The following is a 24,780-nucleotide window of genomic DNA, read 5'->3' on the forward strand; positions in this document are numbered from 1 at the left end:
CTTTTTCGTTTGTTCACTAGTGATCTAAGAAAAAGAGAAGCTCGTTTTCACTTTTGTTGCAGATGACTTGGTTGCTGAAATGCCATAAAAAGCGTCCCTTACCGGTTCTTTGAAACACAAGGTTAATCTTTCTCCCCCCTAACCTACCTTACCAAACTTATTTTTATATTGAATTTGACTTCAAGTTGAAATACCATGACCCTGTTTATTTATTAGGTTCTCATTTAAGGATATCTCGATTCCCCTTTCTCAATATCATTTGTATTATCGTGGTTATTTATTTATTCAATCATAACTAGATGACCAATGATTTTGTGATTTAATGAATTTGGGTCATCATGGTCCCTTAGGCCATCTCCAATCCAACGACCTAAACCTAAAATATTCCCCAAAATCTCTCCCAACCCAATAAAATGAAGGATCCAAAATTTGGGAAAACCCAAATTTGGACCCAAATACTAGTCCACTTATTGTCTGGACCCAAATCCTTTGTGAAGCCCACCTGCATCTCAAACCCACCCCCATGTGCAAAGATTCGGGCCCCACCTCCAAATTTGCAGCTGCCTTTTGTCTTCTCTTTGCGCCACTTGTCGCTGCCCTATGGAGTTACTGTTGGAATCCAACGGCAACCTTTGAATTAAGTTGCTGTTTGCTTTTTTTTTTGTTTTTTTGTGTATGTACATATAGCTTAAATTAACGATGGGGATTAAATCTAAGTTATTTTAACAGTAAAAAAAAAAAATCCAACAGTCAAAGTAATATTTTAAATTAATCTAGATCAGATCCAACCCCAAAACTCACTCCAAACTTTATGTTGTGTGTTTTCTTTTGGAATAAAACTATATTTATGGAATTTTAATTTTTTTAGGTCAAATTGTTCAAAAATTTTAATTATGAAGTTATTTAAAAAGATTGAATGAAGAAAAGTTATCCATTAAAAAAAAATTAGACTTAAACCATTCTCAAACAATTTAATAAAATTGCGGACCTAAAATTTGAGTCCGGAGGGTTGGGAGAAAAAACGATTTGAGTCCGGGCAAAACCCAAATAGTCAATTTTTGAAGGGGGAAAATTTGAGTTTAGCCCCTCATGGGTTGGAGATGGTCTTAGGACCTAAAAATGAATAGCTAGATCATATGATATTAACTTATTAATTAGTTAACTCAAATCGGAATCAAGGGATTCCAATTCCATTCCAAAAAAAATTTCTGAATGAAAATTCTTTTCCAATTCTATTCCAAAAAAATTTAGAATTTCAACATCCATTCCAATTTGGAAAACTCGTAATTTTCGGATTTTTTTTGGAAATTTCTGAAAATGATTGAAAATTTAAACATGTCTAACAATTTGAAAGGTTAAAATTGGCTCAAAATTTAAAAATCATATGGAAAAGCTCAAAACACTATTATATGTTATTATCCCTTATGAAATAGATATCTATGTCTATTTGGTCATTAATTCATATCAAATTCATCATGAAACTAGTCATTATGTATAGTCTAAACTTGAACCCTCATTATATTTCGGAATTCGGAATTTTCTGAATCTTGAAATACTCTAGTTCCAATCCAATTTTCTGGTTGAATAAATAAATTTCTAGTTCCAATCCAATTTTCTGGTTGGAATTAATTTGGACTCGCCAAAATCGAAAATTTTCTGGTTGAAATCATAATTTCCAATCCAACTTGCACCCCTAGTAAAGACCTCATATTTTTAGATGTTGGTTGGGAGGCGAGGGGCTTCATCAATGAAGTGAAGTGTATTATTTGTTTTAGTTTTATTTTTTTAAATTATTTTTCTTTGTTTTTCTTTGTAGGGTTCGCATTGTCCTCTAATATACGAGAGATACTAAACCATAAATTTGTGATTCGACACGAAAGAGTGACTAAAACGGGCTATAATGACAGTTGGTACGCTACTCTTAGCAAATTATTTATTAGTTTTTTTTTATCGTGTGATTATATTATTGTTGATGCCTAAATTTGGAACATGTGTTTTCGGTTTTCACTATATAATGAGTGTTACATTTACACTGAAGCATGACAGAACAGTACGTATTATCACTATCTTTATCAGCACTACATTTCATGGCGCAGTCATGGCTTGCATCTGCATGAAAAAGTTCAACCTTTTTATTTTAAGATATACTTTCCATCGTAGATGTGCTAGATAAATCTGGTTACTGTTTATATTGTAATGTATGGGCTCGTTTGGTACACAGGATTGGCTTGGACTAAATTTAGTACCATGTTTGTTTTATCTAATCCTAGTCTTAGATGAGATTGCTAATACCGGGCCCACCAAAAACACCTCCTTAGGAGGGGACTACTAATCCCATGTGGAAATGGAGGATTAGCTAGTCCTAATGATGACCAATGTATAAAATGCATATATTATATTGTAAAATTAATAACATATATTATTATTATTAAACTTACTTACACATATACTATAATGTACATATATACATGTATATACACATAAATATATCATATATGTATATATGTATATATATATACATACACATATATACATATATAATATATATATAATATACATATACATATATACATGTATATTATTATTATAATATACCCATATACACATATACATATTAATACTATAATAATAGCATACGTGTATATATGTAATATATATTATAATATAATATACATATATTATACATATATTATATATATAATATAGCATACGTGTATATATATATAATATACATACATATATATATATATATGTATATTATATATATTATATACATATACATGTATATATACCCATGTATGTATATTATATATATACTAGTATATACATATACATATACATATATATATATACATGTATATACATGTATATATGTATATTACAATATATATAATATATTGTAAAATACATATATATATGTATTATACCCATGTATATATTATAATATACATATATACACCTATATACACATATATTATATATGTATAATGTATGTATATATATATATATATATAAAATATACATATATACATGGGTATAATACATACATATATATATGTATTTTATAATATAATATATATATATATATATATATATATATATATATATACATATATATATATATATGTATTTTATAATATATATATATATATACATGTATATACATGTATGTGTACATATATATATATATACATACATATGTTTATATTATTTATAATATACATATATACATGTATATACAGATACATGTCACATATATTATAAAGTACATATGTACACATACATAATATATGTATTTATACATATATACATATACGTAGATAGTTTTGAAATAAAAAATAAAAAATCTAGTCCTAGTCCAAGCGTACACCAAACGCAGGATAAGTGTTATCCAACTTAGACCAAGCCAAGCCAAGCCAAGACAGTCCCTAAGCATAGTCCATGCCAAGACAGTCTCGTGTACCAAACGAGCCCTATAAGTATTCTATTAGGCTTGTATTTGTCCTATAGTTGTTGCAACTTAATTATGTAATCTTGGCTCTTCCTTGAATTGCAGGAACCATTGCAATTGTTGCCAGCGTATGTGGCTGTGTAACCGTAGTTGTAAATCTGATATCTTCACCATGTATCCGTGAAACTGTGACGAAGCGCTACCATTTTTTCAAGAAACGCAGAGAAAGACTAGAGATTTTAGAGAGTAAACGGAATGATCTGGGACGACAATTGTATGAAGTAAAACGACAGTCCAGGGGCAAGGTGGTGCTCAAGTCATTCAAAAACTCCGAGTGGCTGAAAACGGCAAAGAATCTGATGAAAGATGCTAATCCGTTGCGTTTTCGAGAGCAAATAAGTGACATTAATCCTTTCTATGAACCACTAAATTGTTTTTCACAGTACAATGCTGGGAAAGAAATTGAAGATTTCATTGGACGGTTGGATGCAGTGCATGAGGAGGGCAAAGATTTCCTCCTCGTGGACGAATCGGTTGTGGTGGGACGGCTGAGAGGCAGCAGAACAAAGCTTTTGGGAGAGGCAGAAAATAAGATCAAAGAGATTAAGGGGTATGTAACAGGGAAGGATTTTCAGACGATACGTGTTCATGGAATGCCTGGTTCGGGGAAGACTGAAATTGTATCTGCAGTCAACGACAGCATACTGAATGACTACAGTATGGCCTCATCACCACCGTCCACGTTACCAATTACCGGTAACAGCACGAAGGATCACTTTGATAAAGTCATTTGGGTAACTGTGGAGCACAAAGGAACTGAATCACCCATTGATAACTTGCAAAACAAAATTGCAGAGCAACTAAAAATCGACTTGAAAACTGCTGGCGGGAGTAGGGCAGACACACTGGCAAATGAGCTGAAGGAGTTAACGTTTCTGATCATTTTAGATGATATGCGGAATGATTTCCCTCTCAAGTCAATCGGGATTCCAGTGCCAACCCTGGAAAATGGCTGCAAGATCATAATCGTGTCGAGATCACTTCCCGTGTGTCCCGACATCAGAATTGGTAAATATGTTAAGATCCAGCCTCTACCGAGTGGAGAGGCGCGAACGTTGTTTGAGATCGAAGCTGGCATTGAATTGTCAAAATTAAGGGAAGATATTCAAGCTAATGCAAAGAAAATGATAGATGAATGGGAATGTTTGCCCTTTACCATCATCTGGCTGGCACAAACCTTGAAAGAATTGAAGAACAATGACGGTTCTCATGTCAACGATGTTGTTGCATGGAATGCAACATTTGACATGTTAAAAGAGTCTCCTGATATCTTGGATGGCATGAATGAAAAAGCATTTAATCGTCTAAAAGACAACTACGATGCGTTGAACAAAGAAACTCAGAATTGTTTTCTCTACTGTGCATTATACCCAAGTGGTCATCTGATTGAGACAAAGGAATTAGTCGAGTATTGGTATTGGGAGGGTTTGATCAACCGCAATGATAGAAGCGGACACATAGAAGATATGGGACAAGCAAAAAAGATACTCCATGAGCTCTTAAGAGCACACCTTGTGGAAAAAGTAGACAGTCCTCAAGATCAACAAGGCCTTCCTGCTGTGGAAGGCAAACACGACATGATCAAGATGCGCAACTTAGCTAGGAAAATGGCAGTCCATCTTACCAGCCCTGGTCAGTTTCTCATCAAAGCTGGCGAGAAGCTTCCCCACGCGCACTTGCCCTTGCAACCGGGAAAGTACTTGTTTGGATTAGAGAGAGCCTCATTGATGACAAATAAGATTCTAGCAATTATGGAACAGCCCAAGTTTTCCAAGCTGTCCACATTACTTCTGCAGAACAACCCCATCATTCATTTACACGACAATTTCTTTTGTAATATGCCTAACCTCAAAGTTCTTGACCTTTCTCAGACCAACATCTCTACCCTTCCACAGTCAGCCTCGTGCTTGAAAAATCTAACGGCACTCCTTCTGCGCAATTGTCCCTACTTGAAAGCCCTGCCTTCTTTGGAAAACTCTGAGGAACTTCTTCTTCTTGACCTTTCTGATACTCCCATAACAAAATTGCCCGATGGAATGAAGAAACTAACTAAGCTCATTCGCCTAAACCTGTCTCGTACATGTGTGGGAGAATTTCCAGCGGAAGTTGTGCATGCATTAGTCAGTCTAGAAGAAGTGTTGATGATAACTAATGATGACTCTGCCACAGGTTCTTTGTTGAACGGAGCAAGTAGTATTGAGAAGCCTGGAATCCTTAGCCGCTTAGCTATTCTTCAGGCCAAGTTCCCAGATGCAGAAGACTTTAACAGATATGCTGTTTCCAAGACTCATCATCTATACAAATTGAAAGTCTGCGTGGGTGATGTTTCTTGTACTCATGAAACAAAGTTTCGCAAAAACAGCGTACTTTTCATCCAAAGCGACTTCCATGTGAAAGGACAACCAATCACACTCCCAGGAGAGACATATGAGCTGCATGTAATGAGAAATTTGGATCTACATTGGTTGCCAAGTTATAGTCTAGATAGTTTGAAGGTCATCAATATCTCTGGCTGTGAGAGTTTGGTCTATTTATTCAAGAGGGACACGTTGTACAACCTTCCAAACATCGAAACAATCTCAGTTGAAAAATGTCCGAAGATGAAGGCGCTAATAGAGTCCAAAGGAGACAGCGGCGAAGTACTTCCATTTCAGCTTCAACCTCATCTGGATCACCTAGAAGTCATCCATATCTCGGACTGTGAAAACTTGGTCTACTTATTCAGGATTGAGATGTTGCAATCCTTGTCAAAACTCAAAAAAATTTCCATCAGGCGACGTCAAATGGACAAATACAATGAGGCAAAAGAGCCCAAAGAGTTGGTTTTGGTTGATCCACTTGAACTGAACAACAACGGATATAAGGGAGAAATAAAGGGCAATAATCCTGACCAGGAGCAAACCATTTGCTTTCATGAACTGAAGATGGAGATCATAACTTCTCACCAACCCAATCCAAGGTTAGTCTTTTGTTTGCACATCAAAGTTTAAGTTCGTTAGACAACTTGTTGCTTTCACAATTCCCCTTTACATTGACTGAAAACTACTAACTCACTCTGGTTTCCTACTTATTTTTTCATGAAAATATCAGCTTCAGTACGTCCTCTGTCTCCAAACGGATGATGAGCAGGAATAGCAGCTTCGGTATGTCCTTTGTCCCACAAACAAATTTATGTTTCATAAGATAACTGTCGATTTGGTAATTCATCTTTCCTTTCAATTTTTTTTTATTAATTCAGATCATAAGGGGGTTTTGCTGCACTCAACTACTCAGCTTACTCCTCATCGCATTAGCAATCTGCAGCCAGCTATGAGTTCCCCGCAGTCTAAGCTAGATAAGGACATTAGGGCTGCAGTGCTGTAGAAAGTTGCTGCATCCATCATGTCCATCATCTCTCCTACGTACCTTCTTTTGAGTTCCATAACAAAGTACATTTTATCTACCCTTTTTCAATTGTTGTGGTAATAATTCGGGACGCAACCCGACTCAGGTTAATAAGATCTGGTTGATGCACAGACAGAGAAACCTTCCTTGCTAGACCAATTGATCCTTATGTTGTAATGTACAATTGTTTCATTAATTCCTCTGTGACATGAATGAGAATAACGTGAAACTCTCAGAAGAAAGACATATATGATATGTTTGTTGTATGAATAATATGTACTTGTTTAGTCCTACATGATGGATTCTTTTGCAATCATGTGCCCCGAAATTTTCAATTATTTCCTTGGATTGTTTCAAAAACCATACTCCTGCTTTGAATTTTTTTTTCTTTGAATTTTAAGTTGTAACACATTAGTGGATTAAACTAGCTGACCACGACAGTTAGTCCACCTCGTTGTACTCAAGTTCGAATCTCTCATATTAAATTTTGATATACAAAAAGGAAGTCGAATTTGAATATAATAGGCAGACACAATTTCTTGTCTAATTGGACCCGTATGTACCAAGTTGTGATACTTTGGCAATAGGCTTAGGTATATCGGTGCTATTTACGGATGTTCCCTTAAACTATGCACGGTAGCAATCACAAAAGCATACGGCTACCTTGGTCCTCTCCAGTCTCAGATCCTAAAACCCCAGAAGCACAGGACCGAAAACCCGAAGGGTGGTTTTGGCCATGAATTCAATATGCAGAGCAATAACCACAAAAAAACGCCTTCTTCTCTTGCGTCCCCTGCAGCTTCTGCAATCTCACTACGCCACCACCACTGGAAAAACTAAACCCAAAACCCAAAACACTAAAACCATCACTAAACCTCCTCCTTCCAAACCACCACAACAACCACCGCCAAAGGTCGATTGGCCGAGGCCGGTCGAAGTCCCGTTCCAGCCGAAGGTTGCCAATTCAGTGCGCCTCATTGGTCACGTGCATACCCCTCTTCAATCCCAAGCTACCCCTGATGGGAACGTTTGGGCTGCCACCATTCTCTCCTCTTCTTCATCTTCGTCTCATTCTCTAAAGTATTGTTGATTTTAATTACTTTTGTTTGTTCCTTTTGTTGTCATTTTGTAGGAGTTTTTGATTTTGTATTGGGTTTTGTTATTTCCAGGATGCCCATAATATTTGAGGGTGACTTGGCTCATATTGCCAGTTTGCATTTGAAAGAGAATGACTTTGTGTTTGTAGCTGGAAGTTTGAGGTCGGATTTGCATCATCTAAATGCTAGTAAGGGCCAGACCCCTCTCCAGGTAACATCTAGTGGACCCTTTAAGCTGAATTTCCAGTTTCTGTGGTTGCTAGAAATGTGGGTATACGTAATTTCACTTAGATAATGTAAGTGTTGAGTTTGGATTGACATCTGTGCTATCACTTTGTTTCCTGATGTAATTAACTGGATGTCTTTTATAATGGCGACTCTGTAATCTCGGTGCATCTCTGTATCGAAAGAAGCCAATGCTGCCTTAACTCAAACTTGCTTGAGCAATTTATTAGTATGGTTGAGTTTATTTTAATTCTGCCGTTTTCGTAGTTTCGGTCTTGCTGCTTGTAATTCTGAGGCTTATGTCACATGGTTAGAAGCCAATATTACTGTGATTTCATACTTTGTTTTAGCAAATGTGGCAGGTAGAAAAATTTTGCTCAGTATTTTCTCTCTTTCCCAGTCGTTTCTTTTTATTGGTTTGTACTTACATGTATCGAACATTAGGTTATGGTGCATACTCTTTACTTTGTCGAAGAATCTTCTCAAACGAAAAAAAGCTCTAAAGATGACAGACAAGAAGAAAAGACCATTGATCACACAGGTAAATTCTTTTAAGTGATTCTCAGCCTGTTTTGTCACCTTATAGTACTTGGATGGTCATCATGCACTCAAGGATCAAGTGCTACCTTTTCTATGTAATGTTGAAACCTGGGAGATTTAACATGCTGAAAACATTGCCACTAGAGTGCATGAATTTGATTTCATTAATCCATACTTCCGTTGGCCTTCTATATTTATATTTCAGATGTAGCATGCATTTGTGATTTACAACATTCAATTAGTGATTACTTTGATTTGAAATATAATGTTTATATCTGTTGAAAGAGTTTATACCTGTTCCTTTTATGCTGGCATGTTTGCAACTTTGTATGTTGTTTGTGGATGTGGTCGTATGCATTTTTCTTATGCCTTCCTCATTTTACTCTTTCTACTTCCAATTTTTCTTGTTAAAAAGTCTAATGTTCACACCTAAATCCCTCCTCACCTTTGGAGGTGCTACTTCATTAGAAGATGCTATCAAGAATTCTCAATTATAAGAATGCTGGAGAAATACCTTTGTGCTACAACGTTTGGTGGTAATTAGGAGTTAGTATGGAATGCTGTGTAGTTTTTATGTTTTACCATAGTAAACTGTTGTTCTAGATTTTCATAAACTGTTTACATTAGACATTCAGCTTTGCTTGGATTGGTAGGTACTAAAATACAGAAACTGAAATCCAACCAGCGTATTTGGTTGTGTAATTTCCAATCTGACCCTAACTTAACTTCCTCAAAAACTTGGTTTAGCTCATTTTCGTTTGAGATCATGACAGTCAGTTTGAGAATAGCTTTCAATATAGTGAAACATTCTAGGTTGGTGTGAAATTGGATGTCCACCGAATTCTTGTGAACATGGAAAGCAATAGCACCACCAAATGTGTTATTGATAAATTTCCGAGGTTGAGTTTATTAAGTTTTTTAGGTTATCGTCACCGTTTTGAGTCTCATGACTGTCACAAGCTTGGTTCCTTGGTTTCCTATTTAAGATTTCTTCAGCATACTAATCTATTGCACATTTTGAATTCCGACAAGAATATCTCTCTTCTAGTTATTTTGAATTTATAATTTAAGATAATATGACTTCTTTACTATGTGGAAAATTATGTTTTGTGTTCAGCATCGATAGTACAGTGGACTTAACAGTCATTGAAGTCAAACTAAAAATGATACTGTTAAATAACTTGCTACTGGATCTTGTTCTTTAATGTAACCAACGGCAATAGACTAAACTAGCAAATATTAGGAAACTTAGACACACAAGAATTATACTGGTTCGGCAGAACTTTTGCCTACGTCCAGTTGTGATTTCTCTAGGTAGAGAAATCACCGCTCCTTTGATTAATAATAGAGATTACAGAACTTTTGCAAACCCTAGAACTAATCTCAAAACTCTTGGCTGTCTCTGGCTATTTTTCCCTCTCTCAAAATAAGCCTTGCCACACCCTATTTATAGATATAGAGTTGGCTTACATGTCCCAAGGCTGATTGAATTCCTATTCCTAAGTGGATTAGGAAATTACACTTATCCAAAACCAAATAGGCTTCTAGAAATCCAAACCTGAATTGAATAAGGAAAACTGAAATTCTTTCCTAATCCCTCTAGGACAAGAATACCTCTAATTTTCCTAAAACAATCCTAAACTAACTAGGACATATTTGACGAGCCAAAATCCTAACAGATACCCCATTTAACAACCTCTAACAATTTTCATACATACTTTTATAGTAGCAGCGGGTGTAAAGGAAGACATGGAGAAATCATGGAAAAATCTCCTCACATGGAAAGATCTCCTTGCCAAGCCTCATGAGTGGTGGGACATCAGGTCGTTAGAGGTAGCAATTTTTATATGGATTATTTCAATTGATTTTTTTCTTTAGTACCATTTGTGTTTTATATAAATGGGGATGTTGATCCTTTGATATGTTAAACAATTAAGTATAACTCATTATAATTTGTGCGCAGGATAATCCGAAGGCTGCAGCATTTGAACGGAAGAATAATGGCGAAGTACTTCGGATTGATGACTCAACTCCTGAATGGATCCGAAATAAATTAGATTCCACAACATTTGATCAGAAACCTATATCAGATAGTTGTGAAAGTAATTGCTTGACACTAAAATTCCACATGTCATTTTATAATGCTTGGTTTACTTGACTAATTATATGTTTAGAGTGTTTTTATTACTTTTAATCTTGTTACTGATGAGAAAGAAGGGACTGACTTGTTTTTCAGCCAGCTTGAAGAACGATGGGGATTCTACGTTAGGTCCTTGGAGAAACCTTCTTGATAATCCAAAACAGTGGCGGGATTACCGCAACCCCAAGCTCAATGGATTGGTGATGATTCATTCAAATGCCTTTGTTATCAGACTGATTTTGCTGGTAAAAGCTTTGACATAATTGTTTCCTTTACAGGTAAACCCAAACCACCCTGATTTCAAGAGCAAGGACGGTGGTCATGCACTCTGGCTTAACAAGGCCCCACAGCCGGTTTTGTCAGAACTTGAAGGCATGGAGTTTGATGTTCAAATTCAGAAGTCAAAACAAGCAAAGGAGAGTAGAGGTGAGCCTGCACAAGTTTGTCATAAACTATGCTGCACTATCTGTCCAACTTGTACTCTGCTATCATTTTATGCCACTGTCTAAGGCAGTGAAGGGTTGTGGATTTTTCATAACCTATTCAATCAGACATCTGCTTTATTAATCCCCCTCAATTCAGGTGATGAGTCCTGGAAGGACTTGGTGGAAAACCCGGGTAAATGGTGGGATAATAGATTGGAAAAGGTAATCTGTTGAATTTGATCTGTTTTTACGCTACCTTCCTATCCCCCTCCCCCCAAAAAGAATTATTTCTGTAATTAATTTGTTGCCTTGCTACTTTTTTAATTCTCACAGCGGAACAAAAAAGGTCCAGACTTTAAACACAAAGAAACTGGTGAAGCACTATGGCTCAGCAGTTCACCAGCATGGGTGCTACCTAAGCTGCCACCTTTAAGAACTAAGCAAGCTGTGACGATTGGCAATACGCCTACCGCATGAAACACGCAAGCATCTGTTAGTTGTGTTTGAGCAAATTTTGGAAAATGGATTTTGGCTGTCCTGATATTCGAATTATTCTGATGTTTTGCAGCTTATTGCACCTGTTTATAGTAGCGTCGGAGACCACATGGATGATTTATTTAATTCTTCCATCTTGCCCTGCACATGCTTAATATATTTCTGAAATGTACCATACTATATAGAAAATACATCTTCAGGGAATGCATATTTTATTGCATGCTGGCTGGGTTTGTACTGGCTTTAAATCTTGTCAGTCGAGCAAGTCAAGCCTCTACACTATTGAAGTTATGGTATTTTCAAGTATAGCAGGAAGGCTTTTGTTTTTTCCCTAGCTGCTTGGAGCAAGGTTCTTATATGAAATATTATTATATCAGCTCCCAGTACAAAAGCAAGGGATGAAATCTGTCTTTCCCTTTTTTGCTTTACCAGATATTATTCTAATTGCAGTGTTTGAAAAAGGATGCAATGACCCCAAAAAAATATAAAATTTGGGTAGTTTTTGGCTTAAGTTGCTTATTTGTGGCAATTATACTGGTTTGGAGCAAATGCTCCTCCAGAAAAAGTCTTTGGTTCGAGTCCTAACATCCGTGTAGCATGTGTGAGTTCAGTATGTTATTGCCCCTCTTAATAAGAAAAGTCCAAAACAAAAAAAATCACTTGGAGAACCCTTTTTTATTTATTTCAGTTTTGAGAAAATGATAGAAGAAAATGAAACTCGTTATTCTATTTATATTTTCTTCTTTTCTTTCATGTGTGGGTATGAGACTATGAGTGGTTGGTGACGTTGCGGGTAGGGCAAGTTGATGCTTTATCTCTTTTTATTATTTATTTTGACGTTTCTTTTTTATATTAAAAAAAGAGAGCAAAATATTGTTATTCCATACAACGCAAGTAGGAAGGCAGTTTTTACAAGAGCACCTAAACTATGCCACGCGTTGGAAACATATGACTTTATCCTTAAACTTTTGCTATTTTCTGTTTTTATTTTCTGTTCCATAAGATTTGGGTATCATCTCATATGTTGCTCCTCTAATTGGTGGCTGATTACATGCGAAATCTCCCGAAGTTATAATAATTGAAAAATCAAACTCTTCAATCAAATATAATCACATTCATTTTCACAAATATTCATATAAATGCTACATCTTATGAATTTTGAATAAAATATTATATTTTCCGACAACAAAAAATATTATATTCTAAGATACATGATCCATTGCGGTTTGCCAAATATTTACACATTACGTTGCTATATTGAAAATTGAAAATGCATATTCAAATACGAGTTTACCTATTTATCTATGTTCATAGAGGAAGAAAACAATGTTGCAAAAGTAATCTAATTTAGAGGGAGGGAAATTTGAACTTAGATATAACGGTCGGGCTCATTGTTCTGGCCAACTGGCCAAACCCACGTCTACAAAAACGGATAATTGTTTATTGTCTATTGAACATGTGATATGTTCACAATGTCATATTGTGAATTACAATTACACATTTTCAAATTTTACCTAATCAACAACCATATTCATCATAAAAACAAACGAAAGGACGGTAGAAATTTACTCTTAAAATGGAATCTAATTTTTCATATGATAATTAGCATATTTAAGAAAGAAAAAAAAAAATAAAGTAGAGCTTATGAATCACAGATGAGTCCGACCTCACAAAAATCTTTCCCCAAAATCCCCCACTCTCTCTAGCTTAAAATCCTTAATCAGATTCAAACCTCACATTTCTTCTTCCATACTTCTCTTTCTACTTTTTAAACCTCATTAAACCCCCTTTACTTTCCCTTCTCTCTCTCTCTCTCTCTCCAAAAAGAGCCAAAACAAAACCAGTGTGGGAGAAGGCGCTTGACAGATCAGAGAGAGAAAGAAAGAGCGCTTCACACAAACAAAACCCAAAAATCCAAAACAAAATCAAAAGGAGAAAAAAAAAGGAAAATACAAAACCTCTGTTCCTCTCTCTGAAACCAAAAGCTAAGCAAAGCAGAAGGTCTCAGAGGAAGGCTCAAATCAAATGGGGCAGAAGTCGCTGATCTACGCGTTCGTAGCACGAGGCACTGTGATTCTGGCAGAGTACACGGAATTCAGCGGCAATTTCAACTCCATAGCGTTTCAGTGCCTCCAGAAGCTTCCCGCTACCAACAACAAGTTCACTTACAACTGCGATGGCCACACCTTCAATTACCTCGTCGACAATGGCTACAGTAATGCCCTTTTTTTCCTTTTTCTTTTCTCCGTTTGCCTCCCGAGCAAATTCTGTCGCAGGAAAATGACGGAGAAACTACTTTATGTTGTGTTGATTATTTGCTTTGTTCATTTTACTTTGTTGTGCTCGCAAGCCGAAGTGAAGTTGAGGGTTCGTTTGATGTACTTAATTGTTCGTAGATCTGTTCTTGATGCTGATGCTTGGGCTCATTTTAGGAATTTTGAGTTATGGCGCTGGTTTTCTGTTTCTGTGCTTTAGAGGTTTTAGATCTTGGATCTTATTCTTACATTAGAAGATATCTTTTTGTTGCTTTGCAACTATGCATGAGTGAATGCTGTTTCCGTGTGATTGGTTTTCAATTATATTCAAATATCAAGTGTCATTCTAGAGTAGTTATTAGTAGATTGCATCTCGTTGCTTTTTGAATGTTGAACTGAGCATATTTCCAATGCCTTGATTTCCTGGTTTTTCACATATCTAATCATTTTGGATGTTGAATTTGCTAGGAAATGTGACACTCTTAAAACATTCGAACTACTGCTGTGTTGCATAGGCTTCCTTTCATTTCGTTGAGCTATCGTCATAAATTCTTAGAACCGAGTATTTTTAAATTCTTGTTAGTGTCAGTTCATAATTTACTATTATCTTATTCAATCAGTTACTGACCAATGTTTCTTCTTGTCGCAGCGTATTGTGTGGTTGCAGATGAATCATCTGGAAGACAAGTACCTATCGCTTTTCTGGAGCGTATCAAAGATGATTTTGTTTCAAAATATGGTGGTGGAAAGGCTGCTACAGCCCCTGCCAACAGCCTTAACAAGGAATTTGGGTATCATACCTGATTCGGTTCATGTGAAAGACATCCTAATTCAATTTTGTCTGGTTAAAATAGCTGATTTGGTTTTCCATTACTTGCAGGTCAAAATTGAAGGAACATATGCAGTACTGTGTTGATCATCCTGAAGAAATAAGCAAGCTTGCAAAGGTGAAGGCCCAGGTTTCAGAAGTTAAAGGTGTTATGATGGAGAATATTGAAAAGGTACACTGCATGGGTTTATTGGTATTGAATACTTGTTTTTTATTAGATTGTTTGCCATGGATGGGATACAATATTATTGAATCCAACTGACTTACCTTAATTCGCCTATTTATTTCTTTTTTTTTCTCTTTTTTGGCCAGCTATTTCTCAGATTTGGGAATCTATAGATGGAATAAGGGTTTTTCACTCTGACTTGATGAAATTGTTGAACATTTAGGTGCACGCACATGTGCTCACACAAACATGTCCATAAATGTGCATGTGCACGCTTTTGTCTGTTGTTAGAACCTAAGTTACCTACACTATTGGGCACTATGACACAAGTAATGGTAGTTGGGACTCAGGAAACTGGATCTGGAATGAGTCTTAAGGATAGAGGTGCATCTTGTTTCCAATGTTCAGGTGAAGGAAAAGTATCCTAACCTTGAAAAATGTTATGATTAACTGTGGAAGATAAATTATAAAAAAAAGACTCCATGAAGAAAAATAACTTGACCATTTTTTTCTCACTTGTAGACCAGAGCTGACCAGGAGAATATTTTGCTAGTCTTTATGATCAATCTTTTTCTTTATGCAGATTGTTTCAATCTTGTGAAAATAGACTCATTCTTAAAAACAGAAAGGACTAAAATACTCAAACCACAAAAAACATATTCTAATAACCACCATGACCTTGTTTACTGTTTCTGGAGATGAAACAGTATTCAAAAGTAATTCCAGCAAATTGACTGTGAAGGGTATGTTTGCTGAGACTTCTGTTTTTTGGATAGTTGCGATATATTTTCAAAATTGAAGTTCGCTATTCTTAGAAACTGTTTTATATGGGTTTACTTGGGCTTTTGATGTGGAAGAATATATTCATCAGTACAATGTTTGCGATATATGATTAAAGCAATGTGCCTTGATGTGTTATATTTTACGTGGATGAAGTTCAATGACTATTTTCGTTGGGTGTAAACATCCATTCTTATATAGACATAGAACAGTGGTCATTAGATCGACTTCTTGTTTCCTCGAGATGCCTTTTCATATTGTTATTTTTTTTTTCTTTCTGAATACTCATATGTCCTCATCTTGCATTTTGATGCAGGTTTTAGATAGAGGGGAAAAGATAGAGCTTTTGGTCGACAAGACTGAGAACCTTCATCAACAGGTCATCTCTCTCTCTCTCTCTCTCTCTCTCTCTCTCTCTCTCTCTCATGCATAAGCACATGTTACTAATACTGTGAATTTAAAAACTTGAAATTATCTATTTTTCCCCCGTATTGTGCATGGCCTCAAGTATGTAATGATTCATAAAAGGGCTTTAAACACTTCTTTTAGAAGTTATGATTGCTTTCCACAGTTCATGAAGTCTAATTCTGAGGCTATGGTTTCCACAGTTCGAAATTGATTCATCTTTTCAAGATTTTATTTCCTTCGAAGGAATTGTTATTCAATGTAACCTACTTATGGGGGAAAACTTGATCTGCTTACAGGCACAGGACTTCAGAAATGTTGGGACGAAAATGCGGAGGAAGATGTGGCTGCAGAACATGAAGGTGAAGCTGATTGTTTTGGGAATCCTGATCGCACTAATCCTTGTCATAATCCTCTCCGTTTGCCATGGTTTCAACTGTGGAAAATGAGCTTCAAGAAAAGCTTTTGGTCCTGTCAATCCAAACTTTTGCAATTATATGTAGTATTATTATAAGAGAAAGATCAAGTCTGTCACAACTCTGTTTACAAATATGTGTCAAAAGGCGAAGACGTATTTTTTGTGTGAATGAATGGAACTCCCTATATGATGTTACTACCTAGTCGTAAGAATGCTTTGCTAAGAAAAAGAAATTCAAATTGCGTATTGCTTTAAAGCTTATTGTCTCGCATCTTGAAGTGCGTTGCTCATGAATTAAGTGCTTTTTTGCAAAGTTCCTGTGGCAGATAGTAATGCGTTTCTTAATTATATTGCAAAGCTGAATTCCGTTCTACGTCCGTACTTGTTGCAATATTATTGATAATATACAACATTCGCAATGGACATTCGACATTTACACCATCCAAAACGTTTAAATCATTAAAATCGAATCCTTGGACGCCCTTCATAAAGAACCCAAATCTGGTTATTAAATACATGAAAAAATAGTAAACACAACAACTCTGAAAATTTTCCGAAACAATTCAATATTTTTGTATCAATTACAAAGTTTATCAAAATTCAAACTATCTTTTATCATCATCATCAAAATTGTAACCAATTTTATTGTTATTATTCCAACACACTCTTTTCCCTCCTCTACAAACCCCACTTCTCAAATTCAAACCCAAACCCGCCACCCCTTTCTCCTCCTCCTCAACCGCCAATCCAATCCTAAAACTCACTCTCCCCATCTTCTTCTCCTCCCCCAATTCCAAGCAAAACCCTTTCTCATTCCCACCATTCCCATTCCAATTCCCACTCTCACTTACTCTTTCACTTTCATACATAACACCACCACCAACATTCCCAGCCACCATATTCTCCCACAACTCCTCAGCATTCCTCCTCTTCGCGACCGTTTTCTTTACATCCGGGAATGCTGGAAGCCATCTCGGCACGTGCAAATCCCTCCCGGAATCCGTTTCCACCGGAAACGGAATCCGTTTCTCTGTATCCAATTTCTCGGCCCGCAGAATCGGCATGGCGAAAGGGGTTTCCTCGTTCCAGCTGACGAATTTGGCGAGATCGGTCAAAACGCCCGAACCCAAAACGCAGAAACCGTTTTTGTGGAGAAAGGAGGCGCCTTTGAAGCCTTGCACCGACTGCAAGTCATGGAGGGCGTTGGTGAAGTCGAAAACGTTCGTGTTGGTGCGATTGGCCATGGCAGCGTAGGAGGCTGAGGCGGAAGCTATGGCCTCGATGTACTTGATGGCGATGTGGGCTAGGGTTTCGACAGCGGAAGGCTTCGTGGCTTTGAAGCCGACTGATTGACTGATTTGAGACGCTGCGATTCTGGCTATGGCGAATGAGAACTCCGATGGGGTTGGGTTTGGGCTTGTCGTTGGGGTTCCTTGTTGTCTTGGTGTCTTTCGTTTTGATTTTGATTTTTGGGACATGATGGTGACTGACTGGTGGTAGTGGCGATGGTGGATTGGAGAACAGAGGGTTTTCTGCTTTTTCTGCTTGCAGACGGTTTAGGGTTCGAAACTCTAACTGTGCGACAACGTTTGGCCCTTTTAATATTGGCTACCCTTAGATATTTTGAATTAATTATGAGAAAATTGATTTTTTTTCCACCTCCTGGCACCAGAAAAGAAGGAGAAATTATAATGTGATACTAAAATATGGTCACATGAACATTAATATATTAATGATTAGTGTGAGTAGTTTGTGCAAGACATATGTAAAATTTATTTACTGCAATCTTCTCCTAATTTATTTTCTTCTATCGAAGAAAAAAGAAAAGAAACATGGAATGTTGTCCAATAATGAACCATGCCAAAACCATATAAGAGTAGTACAAAGAGAAACTGTCCAATTGTATTATTAGATTCTAGGAGTTTTCACAATTTCAATACCTCCTCTTCCCCAAGAGGTTGAATTACAAGTTAGATGGACAAGCAGGTTTCTTTGATGTGATAATAGCCAATGGAGACAAGATTTCTGGCAAAAGAGATTGTTCCCAATGGAGTTTAAAGATTCATAACAACAAAGTACAGATGCATGGAACATGCACTTTCACAAGGAGCATAATAATGCAAAATTCTGAACCAGTCACAAGGATACTATCTTCTGGCCCAAGCAAAGGGAATTACAATTAGAAGTTGAGGTTGCTGGGTTGGACTTGGGCTAGACTTGAAGTTGAAGTTGAAGTTGAAGTTGCTTCAGGGTAGCTCAAATTGGATCTACAACTTGATCAAAAGAGTGGATTGGGCTTTGGGCTAACTAAAGTGCAATCAAATATTAATTTCGGACCCATATGCTTTAGGCTAGCTTTGTTGCCAACCCAACCAAACTACAACTTTATAGCTGTTCACACCAATTTCATTTTTCTTCTCTCATTTTATTTAGGATACTGTTTGCCTCTTTCTCTATAAGGAGAACTACTTCTTTTTGCGATCACAGTTTGACACATATGCAAAAATAATTCATCAAAAACACAAAAATAAAAACTTCTACACACATATCTCACTGCTATTAGTAGGATTGTAGGAGCTCCTACTTACACAATAAGGAAGGAAGTATTCTCCTTTTATTCATGATGCATACCATTTTGGCTTAAAGACTTATTCTATTTGGGGCTCCTACTATAGTTGTTACACATCATTTTCAACAGCTATTAGATCTCCTATAAGACAACCTCACCACCATCCATGACAATGGCTTCTTTTTTCCTTGATAAACTTTGGACCAAATGTGGTTCGACCGACTTCATTATCATGATTTATATAGTATGGTCTACCTGCCTCAGTCTGATGAAAAGTTAGATCCCATTTAGAAAATTGCACCACATCCACCTATGAATTTATTCACATGCCTGCCAAGAAAACAAAAGGTATATATAAGTCTTGCATTTAAATTACTTTTAACTTTTGGAAGATTCTGGTATGACTTGACTAAGATTCTTGGCTTTGGATTCAATAGCATGACTTGGAGACCATGTTCTGGTCCAGCATTTGATTCCTTTATAGCTACGACATGCAATGTTGGGATGACCAATAAAGTTTGATGGGCGACATTTACTCTTTTCAACCCCATTTTTTTAAAATGCCCATGGTAGTTGTGCCTAAAGTCTCACTCAATTTTTATTATTTTCTTTTGCTCAAAAGTTTATTCATAGCTTGTTGATGTGTGATATAGGTTGCTAATCCTGCCAGAGTCTTAGATTTAGGTCACTTTCCATGCCATCACCCTTCTCTTCAACGCTACACTTGAATCTTTCAAAGGGAGGAAAAGTTGGAAGCTCATCTAGAATGGAGTAGTACATCTATTTTCCTCTTGTTTTTTAGTTTTTGTTTCTCTCTCTCTCTCTCTATACATATGTGTGTGTGTGCTTTTAAAAATAGCCATCCCATATGGACAACCTTTTACAAGTTCCCATATGTTGTCACCATTATTCCTAATACGTTTGCAAATTGCGTTAAGAAGATGATTTTAAATTCAACTTCAAATGTAGTAGGTGGTTGAACCCTAATTTATAAGTATCTGTTCCTATCAATTTGATTAAATAAAAAAGTTTACTTAATTACATCAAGATTTGAACTTTAACACAACTCCTGGCTCCAATCCCTTCAATATAAGCGAAAACAAGAAAACCCCACCATTCCCTCTACTTTGGACCATATTTTGAAGAATTCAATACCTCTCCCTTTCTCTCCAACTCAAGAACCCATTAAAGTTCATTTGGCCATCTTTTGGGTTTATCTTGGCAATTAAGAATTTGAAGTTTAAGGGTTTAAAAGAAAAGGGAAAAGGAAGTGAGATGATTGATCTGCTAGCTGCACTAATTAGGTTTGATGTTGCAATCTTGGAAAACGCATAAATGGGATCATGGGGTGAAAGGGAGGTTGTGGCCTTGTAGGCTTTAGCATATGCGATTTCTGTCGGTGGGATAAGATTATGTGCTTCCAAGGGCATCTTTCTAACTCAATGAAAAAAGAATGGCTAGCAAAAGGTTCCCCTTTTATGCATATGTTGTTTTTACCTTCCTGGATACTTCAGCTTTATTGGGTTTTGATTCAATTCAACCATGGAATTAATAATCCAACTCCTAGATATTATGCCCTACCTTTACTTCTACTCCACCATCTCTTTATATCCTACCAAATCCATCTTCCTAAAGCAAAACCAATGGCACTCCTCAAAATTCCCACTTAAAGGATGAGCTATTTGGAAGACTATCATAAACTCTCTCTTTCTCTCTTTCTCTCTTTCTCTCTCTCATGTTGTCATATGAGTGGGTGCAATGTTATAAAGGTAAAATGTGGTGTTGAGAGAGAGCAAAGGGAGGCAACAACATCAAAATTTTAAGGTGATGAGCATAGCTGGTAGCTGGATTGTGCCCCCTCAGGGCCCCACCTTACAATCAGACTTGCTTGGGCCCACAACTTTTGATGTAGATCCATATTTTATGCCAGGCTTTGTCCACTCCATCGCCATCAAATTCCACCCCCACCTATGTGCATGGAATATGGATATATCTGCAAAGTGGACTTGCCTTCTTTATGACACACCTTTCCATTTCTTTACATTTTTACACTACTGGGGACCAATCCCTTTAATCAAACATTCAAAGACTAAATTGAGAGAGAGAGAGAGAGAGAGAGAGAGTAGATAGATACTAAGATCCTCCAATTTAGGTCAGCTTTCTTAGGCCCACCCTCCCAAAACTATAATAAAAAAGAAATGAATGGGGCTGTTGTTTGTGTGTGTCATTTTCATACTTGCTTGACAATACACAGAGAGTAGAGCCAATAAGCATACCATGTTATTGTCTTTTCAATATGGACACGCACGCATATATACATATGCTGTCAACCCATCAATTTTTTCTTTTCAATTTTTCTGGGGGAGCTCAGAAAATCATCTTATTTTTTCTTGTGTGTTTTCTGAAAATCAAAATTAGATTAGTATTCAAGTTCCTCTTTGACCAGGCCAGAAAAGAAAATCAGCTTTATCTTTGTCTATATTCATTAATTTTTAATTAATTTTTTTGGGTTTTCCTATGCCATACATGTTGCAGTGTTGCACGTTACCTCCAATTTATATAATTTTTGTGCAGAGTTAGTAGAAACACATGAGTTTTGAAGAGTGATAAAGATGTGATATTCTGTGACATAAAAACAAAATTATTGATTTGATATATGTTGTTTTGGTCAAGAACGGCATGTATGGAAAGCAACGAAGTTTGGTTTGCTACTTCATCTCATCTTTTATTTTTATCAATCGAATCGAAGGTGACAAATTGGGTGGTTAGTTTCTCTGAATTGCTACATCACATCTAGGAAAGACAACCCTAAATTATATTCAATCAAAACCAAATTACTATAAGAACACCTCACAAGTCACAAAACGCCAATAATCTTCACGTCTACAAGCAAGAAACAAGATAACTTGAGACAAAAAAAAGAGAGTGAAATATTCCAATTTCTTCTTCAACCAAACTGGTGCACCACGTAAGTGGACATTATTTGTTTATTGGATGCGTGCCGATATTTATCATAAATATATTTATAATATTTTGGATGACAACGAGGAGATGGGTGATGGGTCGCGGCCACAACTTGTTCATGTCATCTAGTGTATATAAACAGATTGTCATGGCCAAAAATCCCCACGCAACAAAGAAAGGCCAAAGATTCATTGCAGTTTTCTGTGGTCCGCGCCTTGAATGATTAGACCAACACAGAAAGTGAGCGATGCCCCCAAGGAAAATTTTAAGGTCAATTTTGAGGAATTAAAGGTTAATTTGTTGCCAACAAGTTGAGGTTCCAAATTCCATTTACGCGTTTATTTGCTTGAGGATACTTCTAAGCTCTGAAGCCCCAATAATATCGAGTTCAAGTATTTGCTTGGCAGAGCGATTATAACTGTCGGAGAGATTAGATTAGTTTAGTTGGTTGTTAATGTGAGCAAAGTATTTTAGGGTTACTTTATTGTTTAATTAGTGCACTTTGTGTTTTTTGTTCAAGCGATATTAGATAAGTGGAGATTCGAACACAGTACCTCGAGTGCACGAATAACTACTCTTAACTATTTGAGAGCTACAAAATATTGAAAATTAAGAAAGCAATTTACCAACTTCTAATATTTTATACTTTAACAAGCTACGTAGGTCAGTCGGTCGGTATTATTTTGATGTATGACAATTCTTGAGTGATAAAATAAGTAAAATTATCACTGCACATTTAGAATCGAGTAAAAAGAAAAAGACGGTCCAAAATATTAAACCGCCGGCCAACACAATCAAATCCAAATGCATGTGAAAGCAATGCAACCTTTTTATTAATATTTTTTTTCTTTTTCAACAGAAAATTAAAATACTGATCAAACTTGTCAAACATTCGTGATAATTAGAAATAACGTGAGTGAAAAGGACTAATAATTTATCCGTTTTGGTTAGAGCTAGTATCATTTCAATTGAAATTCACCATACGACTTTTAAAACATTTCAAATCTCAACTTTGGACTTTTCTTTTTGTTCTACTTTTTTTTCAACATAAAATTCAACATCTATAGAACCTCCCAAACATGTTACATGCCCAATAATTAAATACACAAGTACTGCTGCTAAATAGTGGAAATGAAAATGACTAATATATCATTCAAATTGAATCATCAATTGCCAATGACTAAGAATACAACATTGGGACCTTTTTTCCTCAATAATACGACGGAGTGTCCTAGGGTTCCCAAGCCGTTGACAGTTCCAACAATGGATACTCATGGCTCGGAAATATGCATGGTGGTTGAGACCCAAAAAAAAAAAACTTATGCATGGTGTATTTCAGTTAAAATCTTAGGCCTCCTACTTTAATACATTTTTTCTTAATCCTTATGTTGTAGGGTGCTTTTCGAGGTTGTTTAATGAAAGTTCTTCTTATCGTAAACAAACAAACAAAAAACCTAGAATAATTTTATCGTAACTTAATATGAAAACAACATAATGAATAAATTTCCATCATTACGTCAATCAAACTGCTTGTGATATGATTTTTTTGATACATAATACGAGTTGGTTCCAATAAGTGATGATAACAAATCATATCATGGGACCCATGTTAATTTACACATTATATGACTGAATTTATGTTAATATACATTTCTCTTATGCGGACATTTGGACTAAATTCAAGAGGGTTTTCGCTTAGATAGCATTGCTAGTTTTTCTCAACAATTTGGATTGAAATTAAAAATATTTATAAAAAAAAGAAAAAAAAAAGAGGGGACAACTTAGATAACACATTAATTGATTGACATGTTATGGTCATGTTAATTAGGTCGACTTTCGCTTTCAATCCTTAGCAAAAACAAAACACAAAGAAGGAAGCTTCTGATTCAATTTTTTGTGAACAATAATCGTCCTTAGATGATAGCTTCATATCACGCCTTAATTAATGGAGGAAGAGAGCAACATTTGTGCTTCAATGGCGTGGGAAGACCGTAATCTAAACAAGCATGTTTTTGTTTAATTCTTTTGTTTTTGTTAATGTCTCTCTGCATGTCGCAATGAGTTCTCCACCTCACCATCCAATAAATAAATAATAAAACGAAGATTCATTTTTTTAATCACAAGGCTCACAAGCTTTGTGATATAATAAGATTCCGAGGAGGAGTCAGAGGAGCACTATTATTTTTATTTGGTTTTCAAATAAAAAAGAAATGGTGACAGTCACCATCCAAACATGCATGCTTTGGATAAACATGGTCATTCTAATTATATTTTAAATCTCTAAACAGAAAGGTTTAATATATAATTAACTTGTTCTGAGTTTCCAATTAGTCTCATGCTGGTCACGGAGGGACAAAAGATCCCAAATAATGGGTCCAAATCCAGTTTTGGCAAAATCCACAACAAATCTGCATCATCAAATGTTGCTTTCAAGTAGACCGTCCACCATTATTTATTAATTATTTTATTTGGGGAATTTTATTCCCCCTTCTTACACCAACTTGGATAAGCAAGTGCTAGCCTCCTGCTATAATAATCTCTAGCCAAAAACAAAAAACAAAAAGCATTACCTTTGAT

At 36.0% G+C, this 24,780-nt stretch overlaps 4 protein-coding genes across 6 annotated transcripts; 3 read left to right on the plus strand and 1 right to left on the minus strand.

The window, feature by feature from the left end:
* Positions 1 to 1,900: 1,900 nt before the first annotated feature.
* Positions 1,901 to 7,170, plus strand: LOC110761481 (putative disease resistance protein At1g15890). The gene is made up of 4 exons (XM_021963961.2): positions 1,901 to 1,910; positions 3,557 to 6,470; positions 6,602 to 6,654; positions 6,750 to 7,170. Exons 1-4 carry the CDS (start codon positions 1,901 to 1,903, stop codon positions 6,872 to 6,874), a joined length of 3,102 nt encoding a protein of 1,033 aa, XP_021819653.2. The 3' UTR covers positions 6,875 to 7,170.
* A 295-nt stretch (positions 7,171 to 7,465) lies between these two features.
* Positions 7,466 to 12,151, plus strand: LOC110761480 (protein OSB4, chloroplastic-like). Of its 3 annotated transcripts, none has more exons than XM_088252677.1 (9): positions 7,466 to 7,975; positions 8,065 to 8,203; positions 8,662 to 8,758; positions 10,487 to 10,590; positions 10,721 to 10,859; positions 10,994 to 11,097; positions 11,176 to 11,323; positions 11,480 to 11,544; positions 11,656 to 12,151. In XM_088252677.1, exons 1-9 carry the CDS (start codon positions 7,632 to 7,634, stop codon positions 11,797 to 11,799), a joined length of 1,284 nt encoding a protein of 427 aa, XP_088108803.1. In that variant the 5' UTR covers positions 7,466 to 7,631; the 3' UTR covers positions 11,800 to 12,151. The 3 variants fall into 3 exon arrangements, with proteins under 3 accessions (XP_088108803.1, XP_088108804.1, XP_088108802.1); XM_088252678.1 differs by having other exon boundaries at positions 10,490 to 10,590; XM_088252676.1 differs by having other exon boundaries at positions 7,467 to 7,975; positions 10,484 to 10,590.
* Positions 12,152 to 13,588: 1,437 nt separating this feature from the next.
* On the plus strand, positions 13,589 to 16,865 carry LOC110761440 (vesicle-associated membrane protein 721). Its single transcript, XM_021963909.2, has 5 exons — positions 13,589 to 14,032; positions 14,722 to 14,863; positions 14,953 to 15,073; positions 16,164 to 16,226; positions 16,552 to 16,865. The coding sequence occupies exons 1-5, from the start codon at positions 13,843 to 13,845 to the stop codon at positions 16,699 to 16,701; spliced, it is 666 nt and encodes a 221-aa protein (XP_021819601.1). The 5' UTR covers positions 13,589 to 13,842; the 3' UTR covers positions 16,702 to 16,865.
* A 255-nt stretch (positions 16,866 to 17,120) lies between these two features.
* Positions 17,121 to 18,359, minus strand: LOC110761479 (uncharacterized). Its single transcript, XM_021963959.2, has one exon. The coding sequence runs from the start codon at positions 18,146 to 18,148 to the stop codon at positions 17,276 to 17,278; it is 873 nt and encodes a 290-aa protein (XP_021819651.2). The 5' UTR covers positions 18,149 to 18,359; the 3' UTR covers positions 17,121 to 17,275.
* Between the last annotated feature and the right edge of the window lie 6,421 nt (positions 18,360 to 24,780).

This window comes from Prunus avium, chromosome 4 (genome assembly GCF_965620075.1).
Source record: "Prunus avium chromosome 4, drPruAviu1.hap1.1, whole genome shotgun sequence".
NCBI lineage: Eukaryota > Viridiplantae > Streptophyta > Magnoliopsida > Rosales > Rosaceae > Prunus > Prunus avium.

What these genes read in the sequence shown, in the direction of transcription:
- LOC110761481 (XM_021963961.2), top strand. An exon ending in TCTCACCAACCCAATCCAAG is followed by an intron (nt 6,471 to 6,601) that starts GTTAGTCTTTTG and finishes TGAAAATATCAG; the next exon opens with CTTCAGTACGTCCTCTGTCT. An exon ending in GAGCAGGAATAGCAGCTTCG is followed by an intron (nt 6,655 to 6,749) that starts GTATGTCCTTTG and finishes TTATTAATTCAG; the next exon opens with ATCATAAGGGGGTTTTGCTG.
- LOC110761480 (XM_088252676.1), top strand. Translation starts at nt 7,632, where the DNA reads ATGAATTCAATATGCAGAGCAATAACCACAAAAAAACGCCTTCTTCTC. An exon ending in TCTTCGTCTCATTCTCTAAA is followed by an intron (nt 7,976 to 8,064) that starts GTATTGTTGATT and finishes TGTTATTTCCAG; the next exon opens with GATGCCCATAATATTTGAGG. An exon ending in ACAAGCAAAGGAGAGTAGAG is followed by an intron (nt 11,324 to 11,479) that starts GTGAGCCTGCAC and finishes CCCTCAATTCAG; the next exon opens with GTGATGAGTCCTGGAAGGAC.
- LOC110761440 (XM_021963909.2), top strand. Translation starts at nt 13,843, where the DNA reads ATGGGGCAGAAGTCGCTGATCTACGCGTTCGTAGCACGAGGCACTGTG. An exon ending in AGCCTTAACAAGGAATTTGG is followed by an intron (nt 14,864 to 14,952) that starts GTATCATACCTG and finishes CATTACTTGCAG; the next exon opens with GTCAAAATTGAAGGAACATA. An exon ending in TGATGGAGAATATTGAAAAG is followed by an intron (nt 15,074 to 16,163) that starts GTACACTGCATG and finishes ATTTTGATGCAG; the next exon opens with GTTTTAGATAGAGGGGAAAA.
- LOC110761479 (XM_021963959.2), bottom strand. Translation starts at nt 18,148, where the DNA reads ATGTCCCAAAAATCAAAATCAAAACGAAAGACACCAAGACAACAAGGA.